At 39.1% G+C, this 17,946-nt stretch overlaps 1 protein-coding gene across 2 annotated transcripts in view; it reads right to left on the bottom strand.

Moving 5' to 3' along the window:
• The window catches only part of TMCO1 (transmembrane and coiled-coil domains 1), a 57,762-nt gene that overhangs the window by 30,327 nt on the left and 9,489 nt on the right, over positions 1-17,946 (bottom strand). For both annotated transcript variants that reach the window (XM_044944095.1, XM_006057290.3), the window contains exons 3-5: positions 16,713-16,772; positions 8,586-8,632; positions 6,910-6,977 (exon numbers count right to left, since the gene is read on the bottom strand). In XM_044944095.1, the coding sequence (XP_044800030.1) occupies positions 6,910-6,977; positions 8,586-8,632; positions 16,713-16,772 (175 nt within the window). The remainder of the gene's footprint in view (positions 1-6,909; positions 6,978-8,585; positions 8,633-16,712; positions 16,773-17,946) is intronic.

The following is a 17,946-nucleotide window of genomic DNA, read 5'->3' as shown; positions in this document are numbered from 1 at the left end:
TCTTCTAAGATCAGGAAAAACACAAGGGTGCCCTCTCTCGTCACTATTTGTCAGCATAGTTCTGGAAGTCCTAACCATGGCAATCAGAGAAGAAAAATAAATAAAAGGAATATAGATAGGAAAAGAAGTAAAACTCTCATTGTTTGGAGCATCAGTTCAGTTCAGTTCAGTCGCTCAGTCATGTCCAACTCTTTGCAACCCCATGAACCGTAGCACACCATGCCTCCCTGTCCATCACCAACTCCTGGAGTCCACCCAAATGCATGCCCATCGAGTCGGTGATGCCATCCAACCATCTCATCCTCTGTCGTCCCCTTCTCCTCCTGCCTTCAATCTTCCTCAGCATCAGGGTCTTTTCCATTGAGTCAGCTCTTCCCATCAGGTGGCCAAACTACTGGAGCTTCAGCTTCAGCTTCAGCATCAGTCTTTCTAACGAATGTTCAGGGTTGATTTACTTTAGGATTGAGTGGTTTGATCTCCTTGATGTCTAAGGGAGTCTCAAGAGTCTTCTCCAGCACAACAGTTCAAAAGCATCAATTCTTCCACGTTCAGCCTTCTATACAGTCCAACTCTCACATCCATACGTGACTACTGGAAAAACAATAGCTTTGACTATATGGACCTTTGTTGGCAAAGTGATGTCTCTGCCTTCTAATATGCTGTCTAGGTTTACTATAGCTTTACTTCCAAGGAGAAAACATTTTTTAATTTCATGGCTGTAGTCACCAGCCACAGTGATTTTGGAGCCCAAGAAAATAAAGTCTCTCACTGTTTCCACTTTCCCCCATCTATTTGCCATGAAGTGATAGGACCGGATGCCATGATCTTAGTTTTATGAATGCTGAGCTTTAACCCTGCTTTTTCACTCTCTTCTTTCATCTTCATCAAGGGGCTCTTTGGTTATTCTTTGCTTTTTGCCATTTGGGTAGTACCATCTGCATATCTCAGGCTGTTGCTATTTCTTCCAGCAATCTTGATTCCAGCTTGTGAGTTATCTAGCTGGCATTTCACATGATGTACTCTGCATATAAGTTAAATAAACAGGGTGACAATATACAGCCTTGACATACTCCTTTCCCAATCTGGAACCAGTCGGTTGCTCCATGTTCAGTTCTAATTGTTGCTTCTTGTCCTGCACACAGGTTTCTCAGGAAGCAGGTCAGGTGGTCTGGTATTCCTATCTCTTTGAGAATTTTCCCCAGTTTGTCATGATCCACAAAGTAAGTCTTTAACGTAGTCAATGAAGCAGGAGTAGATGTTCTTCTGGAACCCTCTTGCTTTTTCTATGATCCAATGGATGTTGGCAATTTGATCTCTGGTTCCTCTGGCTTTTCTAAATCCAGCTTGCACATGTGGAAGTTCTCAGTTTATGTACTGTTGAAGCCTTCAAAATCCTTCAAGCATTCTGAGCATTACCTTGCTAGCAGGTGAAATGAGTGCAAATGTGTAGCAGTTGGAACATTCTTGGGCACTGCTCTTCTTTGGGATTGGAATGAAAACTGACCTTTTCCAATCTGTGGCCACTGCTGATATATGGAAAAACAAAAGATCCTGAATAGTCAAAGAAATCTTGAGAATGAAAAATGGAGCTGGAGGAATCAACTTTCCTGACTTGAGACTTTACTACAAAGCTATAGTCATCTAGACAGTATGGTACTGGCACAAAAACGGATATACAGACCAATGGAACAAGACAGAAAGCCCAGAGACAAACCCACGCACCTCTGGGCACCTTATCTTTGACAAAAGAGGCAAGAAAATATAATGGATAAAAGACAGCCTCTTCAATAAGGGAAAAATGGACAGCTACATCTAAAAGAATGAAACTAGAACACTTCCTAACACCATACATATAAATAAAGTCAAAATGGATTAAAAACTTAAATGTAAGTCCAGAAACTATAAAATTCTTAGAGGAAAATGTAGGCAATACACTCTGACATAAATCACAGGAAGATCCCCTTTGATCCGTCTCCTAGTAATGGAAATAAAAATAAAAATAAACAAGTGGGACCTAATGAAACTTAAAAGCTTCTGCACAGTAAAGGAAACAATAAACAAGATTAAAAGACAACCCTCAAAAATAACTGCAAATAAAACTGACAAAGATTAATCTCCAGAATATATAAGCAGCTCATACAGCTCAATATCAAGAAAACAAATAGCCCAATCAAAAAGTGGGCAGAAGACCTAAACAGATATTTCTCCAAAAGAGACAAACACATGGCAATAAACACATGAAAGGATGCTCGATATCAGTAAAACTATTTGAGAAATACAAACCAAAACTACAATGTGGTATCACCTCACACCAGACAGAATGGCCATCATCAACAAATCTACAAACAATAAATGTTGAAGAGGACATGGAGAAAAGGGAACCCTCCTGCACTGTTGGCGAGAATGTAAACTGATACACTCATTATGGAGAACAGTACAAGGTTCCTTAAAAAACTAAAAACAGAACTACCATATGACCGTGCAATCCCACTACTGGGCATATACCCTGAGAAAACCACAATTCTAAAAGACACATGTACCCTAATGTTTACTGCAGCACTATTTACAATATTATTGCCAGGACACAGAAATAACCTAGATGTCTATTGATATATGAATGTATAAAGAAGATTTGGTACATATATACAATGGAATATTACTCAGCCATAAAAAAGAACGAACTTGAGTCAGTTCTAGTGAGGTGGATGAACCTAAGAGTCTGTTACACAGAGTGATAGAAGTCAGAAAGAGAAAAACTAGTATCACACATTAACAGATATACATGGAATCTAGAATAACAGTATTGATTAACTTCTTTGCTGGGATGGAATGGAGACAGAGATGCAGACAATGGACTTGTGGACACAGTGCAGGAGGGAGAGAGTGAGACGAATGGAGTCAAGTAACATCGACATATACACACTATCACATGTAAAGTGGATGGCTGGTAAGAAGCTGCTGTGTAACACAGGAAGCCCAGCCTGGAGCTCTATGATGACATAGAGGGCTGGGACTGGGGGAGGGTAGGGAGGCTTAAGAGGAAGGCAATATGTGTCTAATTATGGCTGATTCTCATCGTTGTCCCGCATTCTCTCAAATGCGGGAGACCAGGGTTCAATCCCTGGGTTGCGAAGATCTCCTGGAGAAGGAAATGGCAACCCACTCCAGTATTCTTGCCTGGAAAATCTCATAGACAGAGGAGCCTGGTAGGCTACAGTCCATGGGGTCGCAAAGAGTCAGATATGACTGAGCAACTTCAGTTCACTCATTGTTGTATGTTAGAAACCAATACAACATTGTAAAAATTTCAAAACAAAGAAACAACAAAAAAAGAATCCCCTGTGAAATGCAGGGCACATGGGTTCAATCCCTGGTGGGGAGAACTAAGATCCCATATGCCAAAGGGCAACTAAGTCTGTGCATCCCACATGCTGAGCCCATGTGTACCACAACTAGACTCCATGTGTTGTAACAGAACATCCCACATGACAAGTGAAGATCCCATACGCGGCAACTAAGACCCAACACAGCCAAATAAATAAACATTAAAAATATATATATATATATTTGAAGCAGATGTCCCTTCCATAGAGCAGCCTTTCACACCACAATATGTTCACAAATAACATTAAAAAGGGAATCACATGATTATAATATAGCATTATATTCATGTGATTCCAAAGAATATTCAGTACTGATTTCTTTTAGGATTGACTGGTTTGATCTCCTTGAAGTACAAGGGACTCATTCTCAAGTCTTCTCCAACACCACATTTCAAAAGTATCAATTCTTCTTGCACTCAGCCACCTTTATGGTTCAACTCCCACATCCATACATGACCACTGGAAAAACCATAGTTTTGACTATATAGAACTTTATTGGCAAAGTAATGTTTCTGCGTTTTAATATATTGTCGAGGTTTGTCTTTTCTTCCTAAGAGGAAGCATCTTTTAATTTCATGTCTGTATTCACTATCTGAAGTAATTTTGGAGCCCAAGAAAATAAAAGCTGTCACTGTTTCCATTGTTTCCCCATCTATTTGCCATGAAGTGATGAGACCAGATGCCATGATATTAGCTTTCTGAATGTTGACTTCTAAGTCACCTTTTTCACTCTCCTCTTTTACCTTCATCAAGAGGCTCTTTAGTTCCTACTTTCTGTGGTAAGGGTGGTGTCATCTGCATATCTGAAGTTACTGATATTTCTCCCAGCAATCTTGATTCTAGCTTGTGAATCATCCAGCATTTTGCATGATGTACTCTGCATATAAGTTAAATAAGCAGGGTGACAATATACAGCCTTGATATACTCCTTTCCCAATTTTGAACCAGTCCATTGTTCCATGTCTGGTTCTAACTGTTGCTTCTTGACTTACATACAGGCTTCTCAGGAGTCAGGTAAGATGGTCTGATATTCCCATCTCTTTAAGAATTTTCCAGTTTGTTGTGATCCATACAGCTTACTAGTTAACTTACTAGTTAAGCTTGCTCAGTTCAGTTCAGTTCAGTCACTCAGTGTCATGTCCGACTCTTTGCGACCCCATGAACCACAGCACGCCAGGCCTCCCTGTCCATCACCAACTCCCAGAGTCCAACCAAACCCATGTCCATTGAGTCGGTGATGCCATCCAAGCATCTCATCCTCTGTCGTCCCCTTCTCCTCCTGCCTTTAATCTTTCCCAGCATCAGGGTCTTTTCAAATAAGTCAGCTCTTCGCATCAGGTGGCCAAAGTACTCAAGTTTCAGCTTCAACATCAGTCATTCCAATGAATATCCAGGACTGATCTCCTTTAGGATGGACTGGTTGGATCTCCTTGCAGTCCAAGGGACTCTCAAGAGTCTTCTCCAACACCACAGTTCAAAAGCATCAATTCTTGTGGTACATATACACAATGGAGTATTATTCAGCTATTAAAAAGAATACATTTGAATCAGTTCTAATGAGGTGGATGAAACTGGAGCCTATTATACAGAGTGAAGTAAGCCAGAAAGAAAAACACCAATACAGTATACTAATGCATATATATGGAATTTAGAAAGATGGTAACAATAACCCTGTGTACGAGACAGCAAAAGAGACACTTATGTATAGAACAGTCTTATGGACTCTGTGAGATGGAGAGGGTGGGAAGATTTGGGAGAATGGCATTGAAACATGTAAAATATCATGTATGAAACGAGTTGCCAGTCCAGGTTCGATGCACGGTACTGGATGCTTGGGGCTGGTGCACTTGGACGACCCAGAGGGATGGAATGGGGAGGGAGGAGGGAGGAGGGTTCAGGATGGGAAACACATGTATACCTGTGGCGGATTCATTTTGATATTTGGCAAAACTAATATAGTTATGTAAAGTTTAAAAATAAAATAAAATTAAAAAAAAAAAAAAGCATCAATTCTTCTGTGTTCAGGTTTCTTTATAGTCCAACTCTCACATCCACACATGACCACTGGAAAAACCATAGCCTTGACTAGACAGACCTTTGTTGGCAAAGTAATGTCTCTGTTTTTTAACATGCTGTCTAGGCTGGTCATAACCTTAAGCTTGCTAGTTTACTATAAAATCTTTCAGTGTTTGGTTTGACTGGTAATCCATGGTGAAATATATCCAAGGAAGAAGAGAAAGCATAGCAGTGAAAAAGAATACTGAGATTAGAGTTAGAAATTATGAGACTTGTATAATTATCAGACATATTTCTATAAGTTAGAAATTATGAGACTTCTAATTTCTATTAAGTTAGAAACTATGAGACTTTCTAACTTTCTCATAAGTTAGAAATTATGAGACTTCATAACTATGGGCAAGTTATTTAATCTTCCAAAGATCCTTTTCAAAATCACTAGTTAAGTGGAAATTTTGTATTGAAATAATTTTGGACATTTCCTTTCGTCTCTCACCTAACCAGTCCCCTTTTTCCCCCTACTATACTTCACACACACATGTCTGGTAACATCCATTAATGTATTGATGTATCGGTCTTTCCTTTCCATAAAATTTTGATACTGTTGAGGGCAGGAAACACATCTTATTTGTTATATTCTGATACCTAGCACAATTCCTGGCACAAAGTAGGTACTTAACAGGTGTGAAGAGAACAGACTAGCATTGGGGGGATGAGTACAAGGGAAGGGAGAGACAGAAATGAAGCGGGGGGGGTGGGGAGAGAAGCAAGAGTAAGAGGACAATCCTAGTACGTGTGGGATAGCTCAGGTGAGCTTTCAAAGGTAATAAATGACTGTTTATCATCTTTGGCTATTTTCCCAGCTTCTGTCAAAATCAGTCCCATAATCATTCAGGCCTGCTATATGTTAGTTTAGAAAACAGTAACTTACCTTATTGTTAAACAAGATTATAGTTGTAAAGATTATTTTAAGAGTCAAAATATCTCTGAATGACTGACTACCTTCATTTGGAAGCAGTTTGCTAGTAAGGAACTTAAAAACCCAAGGGACACACTAAACTCTTTTTAGAGGCCTCATAATAGCTTAGTCTTCGCTTTATACATAAGATATCCTCAAAATCAAGAGGGTGAAAAAGTTACCATATAACTGTATTCTAACAAAATTAAATTTCCCTGAATTTGGACAACTGGATTGAGGACAAGAGAATGTCCATGTTCTTAGGTAACACATACTTTTAGTAGTTATGAATAAAGGGGCATGAAATCCACATCAAACTTATGAAAGATTCAGAAAAATATACAAATAATATATGAATGAGCACAAATATTTATGATCTAGAGAAACAGAAAAAAAGAAAGCAAATGAGGAAAAATGTTAACAATTGTGAACCTGGTTAATGGATATACTAGTCCTAAAACTTTTCTGTAAATATGAAATATCAAAATATTACAAAAAAGTTAATTGTCCACACAGAGCAAGTTAGATAAAGCCATATAAAAGGATACTCACATGGAATTAAACATTCCCATTAAGGCAGTAAAACAAAAGCCAATTGCAAACATGGATTTCATTCGAACCTGTAAGGAGATCAACAAATTGTCACTTTACACTAAAGGGAAACCACTACTAAAGCATATCCCCCCAAATTTTGATATCATATCATTTTTAAAAGGTGTTCCTTGGCAAAAAACTGTCTGTTGTCTAACCCACCCTCCACCTCCAAGGCCCCTTCTCCTTGTCACCTTCTGATGAACCGTACTGGAGTGGCCATATGACCTAATTCTGGCCAACGAGTGACAAGTACAAGTACTAACCAGAACTTTTAAAAGGGGCTAACTTGGCTAGCATCCCTTTAGGCCTTCTGCCCATACTTCCTGTCTGGAATGAATAACGTAATTCCTGACAGTAAAGCAACATCAACCAACCAAACAACCATAAGCTAAGGAAGGCTAACTGCAGTCTTTAGTGACACTACTGGGCTGCCACTCCAGCCCGGGACTACCAACCTCTACCTCTCGATCAAGTAAAAAGCGATTACATGTTCAAGTATATATGGTATTTTGTTTCTTGAGGCTAGCTACTTTCTTAATTACATGTGCCATAAAAGTATAAATAAACAAAAGATCATAAAGACATGACTAACAGTTTATCAGAAAGTTTTCTCTCTTCTTTCTGCAGTTTTCAAATTTGGTCTCTTGAACGTGGAGTAACTATGACAACAGAAAAGCTATTTTCAAAAAAATACACTTCTAAATTATAATCTTTCTTAAAAAGAATTTAAAGGCACTGCTCTGGTGGTCTAGTAGTTAAGAATCCACCTTGCAATGCAGGGGACGGAGGTGCAATTCCTGGGTGGGGAATTAAGATACCACATACCATGGAGCAACTAAGCCTGCATGCAACAACTAGAGAGTCTGTGAACTGCAATGAAAGATCCCATGTGATGCAAACTAAGACCTGACAGCCAAATAAACGAACAAATAAATAAATAAATATTTAAAAAAAAAAAAAAAAAGAGTTTTAAGAAACAGAAGATAAAATAATATAGCAAAGGTCTCTTGGTAAGCAAATGGTAACTCCTGCACAGTTTAGGTGTCTTGTGTTGAATATACAGAAATTAGGCAGAAAAATTAGTCAAGCCATATAATTTGCCTACCTATGCCTCAGAAAGACATGCTTGAACAAACTCTACTCTTTATAAATAATGAGTAAATGGCTAATAAAATCACTTTTCCTTACACTTTATGATATGCCTGACCTTCAGAACAAAAGGCCTCTTAAAGAATAAAGGCCATCTATGATTTTCTAACTCTTATGATGGGATTACCAGGTCACCAAAAGAAAAAGATTCCGTAATAACATAAGGAAGAAAAAGAAAATAAGTGACTTCATTTGAAAACATAAGGGAGAAGCTAAAAAAAAAAAAAACAAAAAAACTGTGTGAAAATAACAAAATTATGAGCTCAAGACACCCTTAAAAAAAGAAGCTATTCATATTACCAACATGAAGCTTCAGCCCTGTAGCACATTTTCACTTCTATTTGGTCTAGGAACACCCATTATATTATTTATAGCATGCATAACTATAAATTTCTGAAAAGGTAAGTGCAATGTACTTGATGCAAATCATGGTTTTTTGCTGAAAAACATGCGGTTTATCATGAAGTTATATTTAGGACTCTTACCATTGACAGATCTCTGTTGTTATTCTTCAGTTTCTCTTCTTGCCGCTCTGCAAGGAATTAATGAACTGGTTAATATACACAGCGCTGAGCAAGAAGCAGATGTTAAACTGTCACTGACTGGTGACTACAACAATGTTTCTGTCTCAGTTATCACTTAATAAGATAAGCTGAATACTTGGAATACCATATACTTCATACTAACAGAAAATTCAAGTGCAGGAGAGCACTAAAATAGTTCAATTTAAATAAATAAAAATCTTTAAAGTTTAATTTTTAAAATTACCTCTGGTATTAAGTGTTTCAATTCTGTACATTAAGATATAATCTTATTATTACATCAATGGGAGGTATAATCATAATGACTATACTTAGATTTCAAATACTAATTACCCATCTCAAGTTTCTTTCCCCCTTTCTCAGCTTAAGAGAGCATAGCATCTAAAAATTAAAAGCCAATTAAGATAAAGTTAGGTTCAGCTTGTTTCATCTTACAGTCAAATGAAGCTAAAAATAAGCATACTTTCATATTTAAGTCACTTGGAAAGCTAGGAAATTTGACATATATTTCAAGAAAATTGTTATATACACCAAATCTAAACTGCTAAAGAAGTTTCAGCTACACATTAATGCTCTTATCTACTGTATCCCATGAACACTGTTGTTGTTCAGTTGCTAAGTTGTGTGCCATTTTTTGCAACCCCAGAACTGCAGCACACCAGGTTTCCCTGTCCTCCACTACCACCTGGAGTTTGCTCAAATTCATGTTCATTGAGTTAGTGATGTCATCCAAGCATCTCATCTTTCTGTCGTCCCCTCCTCCTCTTGCCCTCAATCTTTCCCAACATCAGGGTCTTGTCCAATGAGTCAGCTCTTTGCATCAGGTGGCCAAACTACTGGAGATTCAGCTTAAGCATCAGTCTTTCTAATGAATGTTCGGGGCTGATATCTCTTAGGATTGACTGGTTTGATCTCCTTGCTGTCCAAGGGATTCTTAAGAGTCTTCTCTCGAGAACCACCACAATCCAAAAGCATCAAAGCTTCGACTCTCAGCCTTCTTTATGGTCCAACTCTCATATCCAAGCATGACCACTGGAAAAACCATAGCTTTGACTATACGGACCTCTGTCGGCAAAGTGATGTCTCTGCTTTTCAATATATTTCCTAGGTTTGTCATAGTTTTTCTTCCAAGAAGCAAGTGTTTTTTTAATTTCATGGCTGCAGTCACCATCTACAGTGATTTTGGAGCCCAAGAAAAGAAAATCTGTCACTCTTTCCATTGTTTCCCCATCAATTTGTCATAAAGTGATGGGACCAGATGCCATGATCTTAGTTTTCTGAATGTTGAGTTTTAATCCTGCCTTTTCACTCCCCTCTTTCACCTTCATCAAGAGGCTCTTTAGTTCCTCTTTGTTTCCTGCCATTTGGGTAGTATCATCTGCATATCTGAAGTCGTTGATATCTCTCCCAGCAATCTTTGATTCCAGCTTGTGAGTCATCTAGCCCGGCATTTCACATGATGTACTCTGCATATAAGTTAAATAAGCAGGGTGACAATATACGGTCTTGAGGTGCTCCTTTCCCACTTTTGAACCAGTCTGTTGTTCTACGTCCAGTTCTAACTATTGCTTCTTGTCCTGAACATAGGTTTCTCAAGAGACAGGTATGGTGGTCTGGTATTCCTGTCTCTTGAAGAATTTCCCACTGTTTGTTGTGATCCATAAAGTAAAAGTCTTTAATGTAGTCAATGAAGCAGAAGTAGATGTTTTTCTGGAATTCTCTTGCTTTTTCTATGACCCAAGAGATGTTGGCAATATGATCGCTGGTTCCTCTGCCTTTTCTAAATCCAGCTTGTACATCTAGAGGTTCTCAGTTCATGTACTGCTGAAGCCTAGCTTGAAGGATTTTGAGCATTATATGCCTAGCATGTGAAATGAGAGCAATTGCAGGGTAGCTTGAACATTCTTTAGTACTGCCCTTCTTTGGGACTGGAATGAAAACTGACTTTTTCTAGTCCTGTGGCCACTGCTGAGTTTTCCATCAACATATTGGACTTTATTATTGTGCCGATGAAGAAACTGAGGTCCAGCAAAGGAGAAGTGACTTCTCAGAGCCCATACAGGCATTTTATGGCAAAGCCAAGACTAGAATCCAAGTTTCCCAACCTCCAATCCAATGATCTCTATATATACCATGCTACTGCTTTCTTTGATCATGTATTTTTATCACCAGGATTAATTCACTCAACAAATACTTATTGATTACCTACTACATGCCAAGCACTTTTCTGGGTACTAGGGGAAAATGAATGATCAAAACACACACCAATTCATACCCTCACAAGAATATTATAAAATATAAAAAAACCCTCTAAAATAAAAAAACGTACAATTGGAATATATTAAAGTGGTATGAGGGCTGGCAGGTTCAGGCAGGTGAAAGAATGGAAGAAAAACAGGCCTACAGGAACTGCAGACTGGACCGCAGTTTTCAAACAACACATGGGTGAGATGAATACATGACTCTTTGTCTTAAACAGTTCCTACCCAGTTTGTTCTCCATGGAGGAAAGGATACAGGCAGGAAAGAGTTGAAGGTGAAGATATATGGAAGAAAATGAACAAAATGGGATAGAGCTAAGGTATCTTGAGGGCTAGAGCTCCTTTTCTATTGAGCAGCTCTCTTACAATATAATAAGACATTTTAAAACTGGGGGTTTGAGGAGTGGGGTAAGAGATGACTAGAAGTTAAACAGGCAAAGAACAAGTAGAAGTGGAAAAGGACTGCCACTGAGACAGGAAAAGGAAGGTATAGAAAAGCATCTGTGCTAGAAACCTGCACATCCTTGACTTCCTACTCTATCTTCAATCAAACACCCAGTTCTATTAATTATACCTCATAAATACTTATGAAATCTACCGCCTCCCCTCCTCCTTACTATCACTTCCTTAGTTAGGGTTTCCAACATCTCTTACCTGTATTACTTTCAAACCTCCTAACAGACCTCACTGTCTTCACACTTGTCTCCTCAAATTCATGTTCCACATAAACGCGTATCAGATCTACCGAAAAGGCAAACTGAACAAGATCATGGTACTCGCCAGCTTAAAATCCTTCCCTGGCTTTTTATCCCTATAAGATCATGTTTATTTCTTTCTCTTTTTTTTTTTGGGCTGTGTCATGCAGCATGTGGGATCTTAGTTCCCGACCAGGGATCAAACCCTTATCCCCTGCAGTGGAAGTGCAGAGTCCAGAGGAACTGGACCACCAGAGAAGTCCCAAGATGATGTTTCAATATCACTTGCAAGTCCTGTATCTGGCTCTTGTTTCCTTCTGAAGCCACATTTCTGACCACTCCCATAAATTTTTATGTTCTTACATCGCCAAAGTTCCTTTATATATGATGATTTTCTCTTGATTCAGCATCTTTGTGCATAAAGTTCCTTTGACCTTGGGTGACCAAGTGTCCCAGCTTTCCTAGATTGTTCCAGTTTTAGCTCTGAAAATCTCACATCCCAAGAAACTCCTTGGGTGAAACAAATTGGAATGATTGGCTACCCTACTTCTCCTTAGACTATTTCATCCTATCCCATCAAATCCTTTCCTGGCTAGCCTATAACTCAATTTTTAAGCCTCAGCTCTTATGTCACCTCCTTTGGAAAATCTTGATTCCTTAAGCAATACTATTCTCAAGAACTTTCTACAATTATAAAAGTATCTTATTTCTGTGCTATCAATATAGCTACATATAGCTACTGAGCAATGAAATATGACCAGTGTGACTGAGGTCCTAAAATTTCAACTTCATTTAACTTCAATTAATTTAAAATTTAAACGTCAAAGGTAGCTAGAGGGTGCATAATTGGACAATACAGTCTTAGACACTGGATTAGAATTCCTGATTCAGTAAAACCTAGGAGTAAGACTCAGACTCAATACTCTGTTCACCTGATGTGAAGAGCCAACTCATTGGAAAAGACCCTGATGCTGGGAAAGATTGAAGGCAGGAGAAGGGGACGACAGAGGAGTAGATGGTTGGATGGTATCACCGACTCAATGGACATGAGGTTGAGCAAGCTCTGGGAGATGGTGAAGGACAGGGAGGCCTGGTGTGCTGCAGTCCATGGAGTACAAAGAGTTGGACACAACTGAGCAACTGAACAACGACAAAGACTCAGAACCCTTCATTTTAACATGTATCTCAAGCAAAACTGATATGGGTGGCCTAGAGACCATGTACGAGAAATACTATATAGAAAGAACTGCAGGATACAAGCCAAAGTTAGGTGCAGGCAAAAATTAAATCCTAGGAAGCACTGCATACCAGAAGAGGGAAAGGTACTATAAATGTATAGTGAGCCCAATGTTTGGCTTATCCCAGGGCTTGCTCTGTCTGCAGGAATTGCTTTAACACAGTTCTTGCCTTCCTGTAACCACTTAGTTCAGCTTTTCCTGAGTTCTTGATCACATATACCCTTAAATTCCTTATTACTTGAGATAGCTTACTATAGCCAAAGAGCTAAATAAAATACATCAAAAGTAGTTTATCTGCTATGAGAGGGAAACATAAAATAACCAAAATATTTGCTCCTGAAATTAAGAATGAAAAATATAGTCTTCAGACACCTCAGTTTCAAATTAATGGCTAAGAGCGTCACCTAAGTGATATCAATGACATTTTGATTTTCTGAAACACTGAATTTGCTGACCTTTCCCCTTTTACTAAAAACTCCCTTCTTTCAAAGCAGCAATATCACTCTTTACAGTCCCCTCATCACTATGTGTGTGTGTGTATGATGCATACGAACTCGCTTCAGTCATGTCCAACTCTCTGCGACCCTATGGACTGTAACCCACCAGGCTCCTCTGACCGCAGGATTCTCCAGACAAGAATACTGGAGTGGGTAGCCATTCCCTCCTCGAGGGTATATTCCTAACCCAGGGATCAAACTACTACAGTTTATAATCATATGATGTTAAACTCTATTTGTAGGTGCTTCCCTGGTGGTCCAAAGGATGAGATGGTTGGATGGTATCACCGTCTGAATGGACAAGAGTTCGAGCAAACTCCAGGAGATACTGAAGGACAGGGAAGCATGGCATGCTGCAGTCCACAGGGTCACAAAGAGTCAGACACGATTTAGTGACTGAACGATAATAACCCTGGTGATCTAGTGGTTAAGAATCTGCCAGCCAGTGTGGGGGACAGGGGTTCGATGTTCAATTCCTGGTCCAGGAAAACCCATATGTCACAGAGCATGCACCACAACTACTGAGCCTACACTCTAGAGCCCTTCGAGCCACAATCACTGAGCCTGTGCACTGCAGCCCCTAAGGTCTGTGTGCCTAGAGCCTGTGCTCTGCAGTAAGAGAAGTCACCTCAATGAGAAGCCTGCGCACCGCGATGAAGAGTAGCCCGTGTTCGCTGCAACTAGAGAAAGCCCTTGAATAGCAATGAAGACCCAGTACAGACAAAAACTAAATAAACTTTCAAAAGTAATAAATAAAGAAACTCTATTTGTAGCCTTTACCTCTCTGCCAGCTCCAAACCATACATCCAATGGTGTACCAAATTATTTCCACCCTCTTGTCACACAGGCACAACAAATCCAACATGTTCAAAACTGAAATCATCCTCTCTTCTTCCTTATCCCAATCTGCTACTCTTCCAATATTTCTGGTTCTAATCAGAAATCCAGGCTTCTTCCTAGACTCATTTTTCTCTACATACCTTACATCTAAAAGGTCATAAAGTTGTGTTAATCTACTTGCCTAAATTCTTTGAAGATGTACCACCTACTCCAGTCCCAGTACCACTGTTCAGGTTCTTGCTATGCCATTTGTATGCCAAGGATACCTGAAAAATCTCATAACTTTCCTACCTCCAGAATGATCCCCTCTCTGGTTTATCCTCCAAATATTGCCAGATTTGTCTTCCTTAAAATGTAATTTCAAACCTGTCTAATTTCCTTTCTACATATGTTAACCTCCTTACCTTAGTTTAATTTATAAGGACCTTTATGGACTAGGCACTACTCATTTCTCTAGGCTTGTCTGCTTGTATGTTACACATAGCTTTTTTTATTTGTTATAGTATACTATTTATAGTTCCAGGTATATTCCTTGCTATTTGACTGCTCTATGCTTTTGCATATGCCTATCCTGCCAAGAATATACAAGACTTAAAAATGTGGATTCTAAAATTATGAATGTACAGGTTCAAATCCCTTCTCTACCACTGACTTAATTGCACCATACCACTGATTGACCAAGAGCAAGTTACTTAACCTCAATTTTCTCATCACTAAAAATGAAGTAACACTGTTCACTACCACATACCATTGTCAAAAGAGTTAAAAAATATGTAAAGGCTTACTTCAGGGTTTTGCAGGCGGGCCAGCTGACCAGTATTTTATTTATTTATATTTTTACTTAGTTAATACACACTAAAGCTTTGAGATTCAACTTAAAGCATTATCTCCAAGAAAACCTGATCCCCTAGATTGGTTTGAATATCCTTTCTCTTTACTTTTATGACACTCAGAACGTATCTCTAAAAAATATATATTATACTGCATTGGTTTGTTTTCCCTCTTTAGATCTCTTAAAAGACAGAATTATTTTTCTACTTTGTTGCTTCAACGCCTACCAGAGTGACTGGGTACACAGAGTAGTACACTGGTATACCCATACAGAGTATATGTACAATAGCATTTTGCCATGGAAATGAATGACCAGGCCATTAAGAACACATCTAATATCCCTACACTAAGTTGAGAAGCTTCAACCAGAACAGGAAACTGGGCTTCCCTGGTGGCTCAGTGGTAAAGAATCTGTCTCCCAATGCAGGTTTGATCTCTGGGTCGGGAAGATCGCGGAGAAGGAAATGGCAACCCACTACAGTATTCTTACCTGGGAAATCCCATGGACAGAAAAGCCTAGCAGGCTACAGTCTATGGGGTTGCAGAATCGGACTCAGTGATTAAACAACAACAATAACTAGTAAAGGACACTGGTATAGTCAAGTCTGGTAGAGTAATCTTCCAGGATTTAACAGCAATGATCCAGGTATAGAGACATAGTTTTTGATCCAAATACACAATTTCACAACAATTTTTTCCTGATTTTAGAATCAGGAAGCATCACGAAGTACAAATACAAATTATATATAGCCATTTATAAATTGTCTTTTTGGAACAGAATTACATTCTATAATTAAATTCAAATTACACTGAAAAGCCAAAAACAATTATTTTGCAGAGTAGGTAAAATTATTCAGCAGAAAATTTCCTATGTGTTAGTGGGTTTCCATCACCAGTCAATTCTCAGTAAGGAAGTCATGGCAACAATAAACACATGTAACTCAGACTTAACTGGAAATAATCATCTCAGATAAGAAAAACAAAACACTTTTACAAACTATGCCAAGAACCTGCAGCCAAGTTCAAAAGACATGACTGTCAACATCATTTTACTAAATTGAAATTTCAAAGCTAAGAGCAAAAATAAGGAAGTGCTTGAACTTGTCCTACAATATGGTAGAAAGAATCAAGTAAGATAATGTACAAGGCTTCCCAGGCGGCACTAGCAGTAAGGAACCTGACTGCCAATGCAGGTTAGTCATGAGACACAGATTCGATTCCTGGGTCAGGAAGATTCCCTGAAGGAGGGCATGGCAACCCACTCCAGTATTCTTGCTTGGAGAATCCCTTGGACCGAGGAGGCTGGCAGGCTGCAGTCCACAGGGTCGCACAGAGTTGGACATGACTGACGTGACTTAGCACACATGCATGCAAGACAACGTATGCAAGTGCTCTTCAGACTGTAAAACTATACAAACATGAGTTATCACTATTGAAAACTTTATTTAAAAAAAAAAGCCCACATGCCCTAGAGCCCGTGCTTCACAACAAGAGAAACCACCACAATGAGAGGCCCGCACACTGCAACTAGAGAGGAGCCCCTGCGCCTGCTTGCTGCAACTAGAAAGAAGCCTGTGCAGCAACAAAGAACCAGCACAGCCAAACATTTTTTGAAAAAACAACAAAAAAAATTTCTTATATTTTCATTATCTAAGAATTTATTTTTCCAAGAAAACCTTAATATTGTATATACCAATAACTCATCTTACCAATTTTCTTTTTTTGTTGTCGACCAGCTGACTCTGTTATTGTTTCCTTCTTCTTTTCCACTGTAAACATAATGACATCATAAAAAATTAATTATGCATTACACTCAAGAAACAAAGACTATATTTTATCACAGCTGAACCACTGAAAGCAGCTTACAAGAAAATTACACATTGGCTTTGATGGTGGTCGTGATTAAGTTAACTGGCGTGCTCCCACACCTGCTGACAGTAAAAGGTAGACACAATATTCTAAGAATGTAACAGCAACATTGTAAGCATCATTAATCAAATACCCAAAAAAGACTTCATAAAGACAAAGTCATAATCAAATCTGAGATGATTTTCAGGCCATTGGCTGAGACTGCCTTAGGCAGTATCTAAGCACAATTTGAAATTCTGCTTCCCTGGTGGCTCAGAGGTTAAAGCGTCTGCCTGCAATGCAGGAGACCCCAGTTTGATCCCTGGGTCGGGAAGATCCCCTGGAGAAGGAAATGGCAACCCACTCCAGTATTCTTGCCTGGAGAATCCCATGGAGGAAGGAGCCTGGTAGGCTACAGTCCACGGGGTCAGAAAGAGTGGGACACGACTGAGGTACTTCACTTTCACTTTCAAGCACAATTTAAAATTCTGCTTCCTCAGGTGATTAATTGTAGTTCCAGTCTCAAATTCATTATAGAAAATGGGCATTCACCCATTCAGTTATTATCTGCCAAAGTAATAGGCACTATTCTAGGTAGATAAAAAGATAAACATGCTCCTTGTCATCTAAAAAGCAATCTAGTGAGGGCACATAATCAAATAACAATTACAGCATAGAATGCACAGGGTAGGAAGATCAGGAGTCAAAACAGCTAAGATGAACATTTCCTGAGACTTTTCAATTAATATGACGATAGAGTAAAAGTGAGTTTTGGAAGAAGAACAATGTAACATATTTAATCACCTATGGAGCTTTCCTAGTGGCTCAGATGGTAATGAATTTGCCTGCAATGCAGGAGACCCAGGTTCCATCCCTGGGTCAGGAAGATTCCCTGGAGAAGAACCACCTATGAATGGACTAGCAATATATACAGTAAAACCTTTATTTACATTATTTGCAATGGCACCTCACTCCAGTACTCTTGCCTGGAAAATCCCATGGATGGAGGAGCCTTGTAGGGTGCAGTCCATGGGGTCGCTGAGGGTCGGACAGGACTGAGTGACTTCACTTTCACTTTTCACTTTCATGCACTGG

This window comes from Bubalus bubalis, chromosome 6, assembly GCF_019923935.1.
Source record: "Bubalus bubalis isolate 160015118507 breed Murrah chromosome 6, NDDB_SH_1, whole genome shotgun sequence".
In the NCBI taxonomy this organism is placed as follows: Eukaryota; Metazoa; Chordata; class Mammalia; order Artiodactyla; family Bovidae; genus Bubalus; species Bubalus bubalis.
This window is presented reverse-complemented; position numbering and strand designations above follow the sequence as displayed.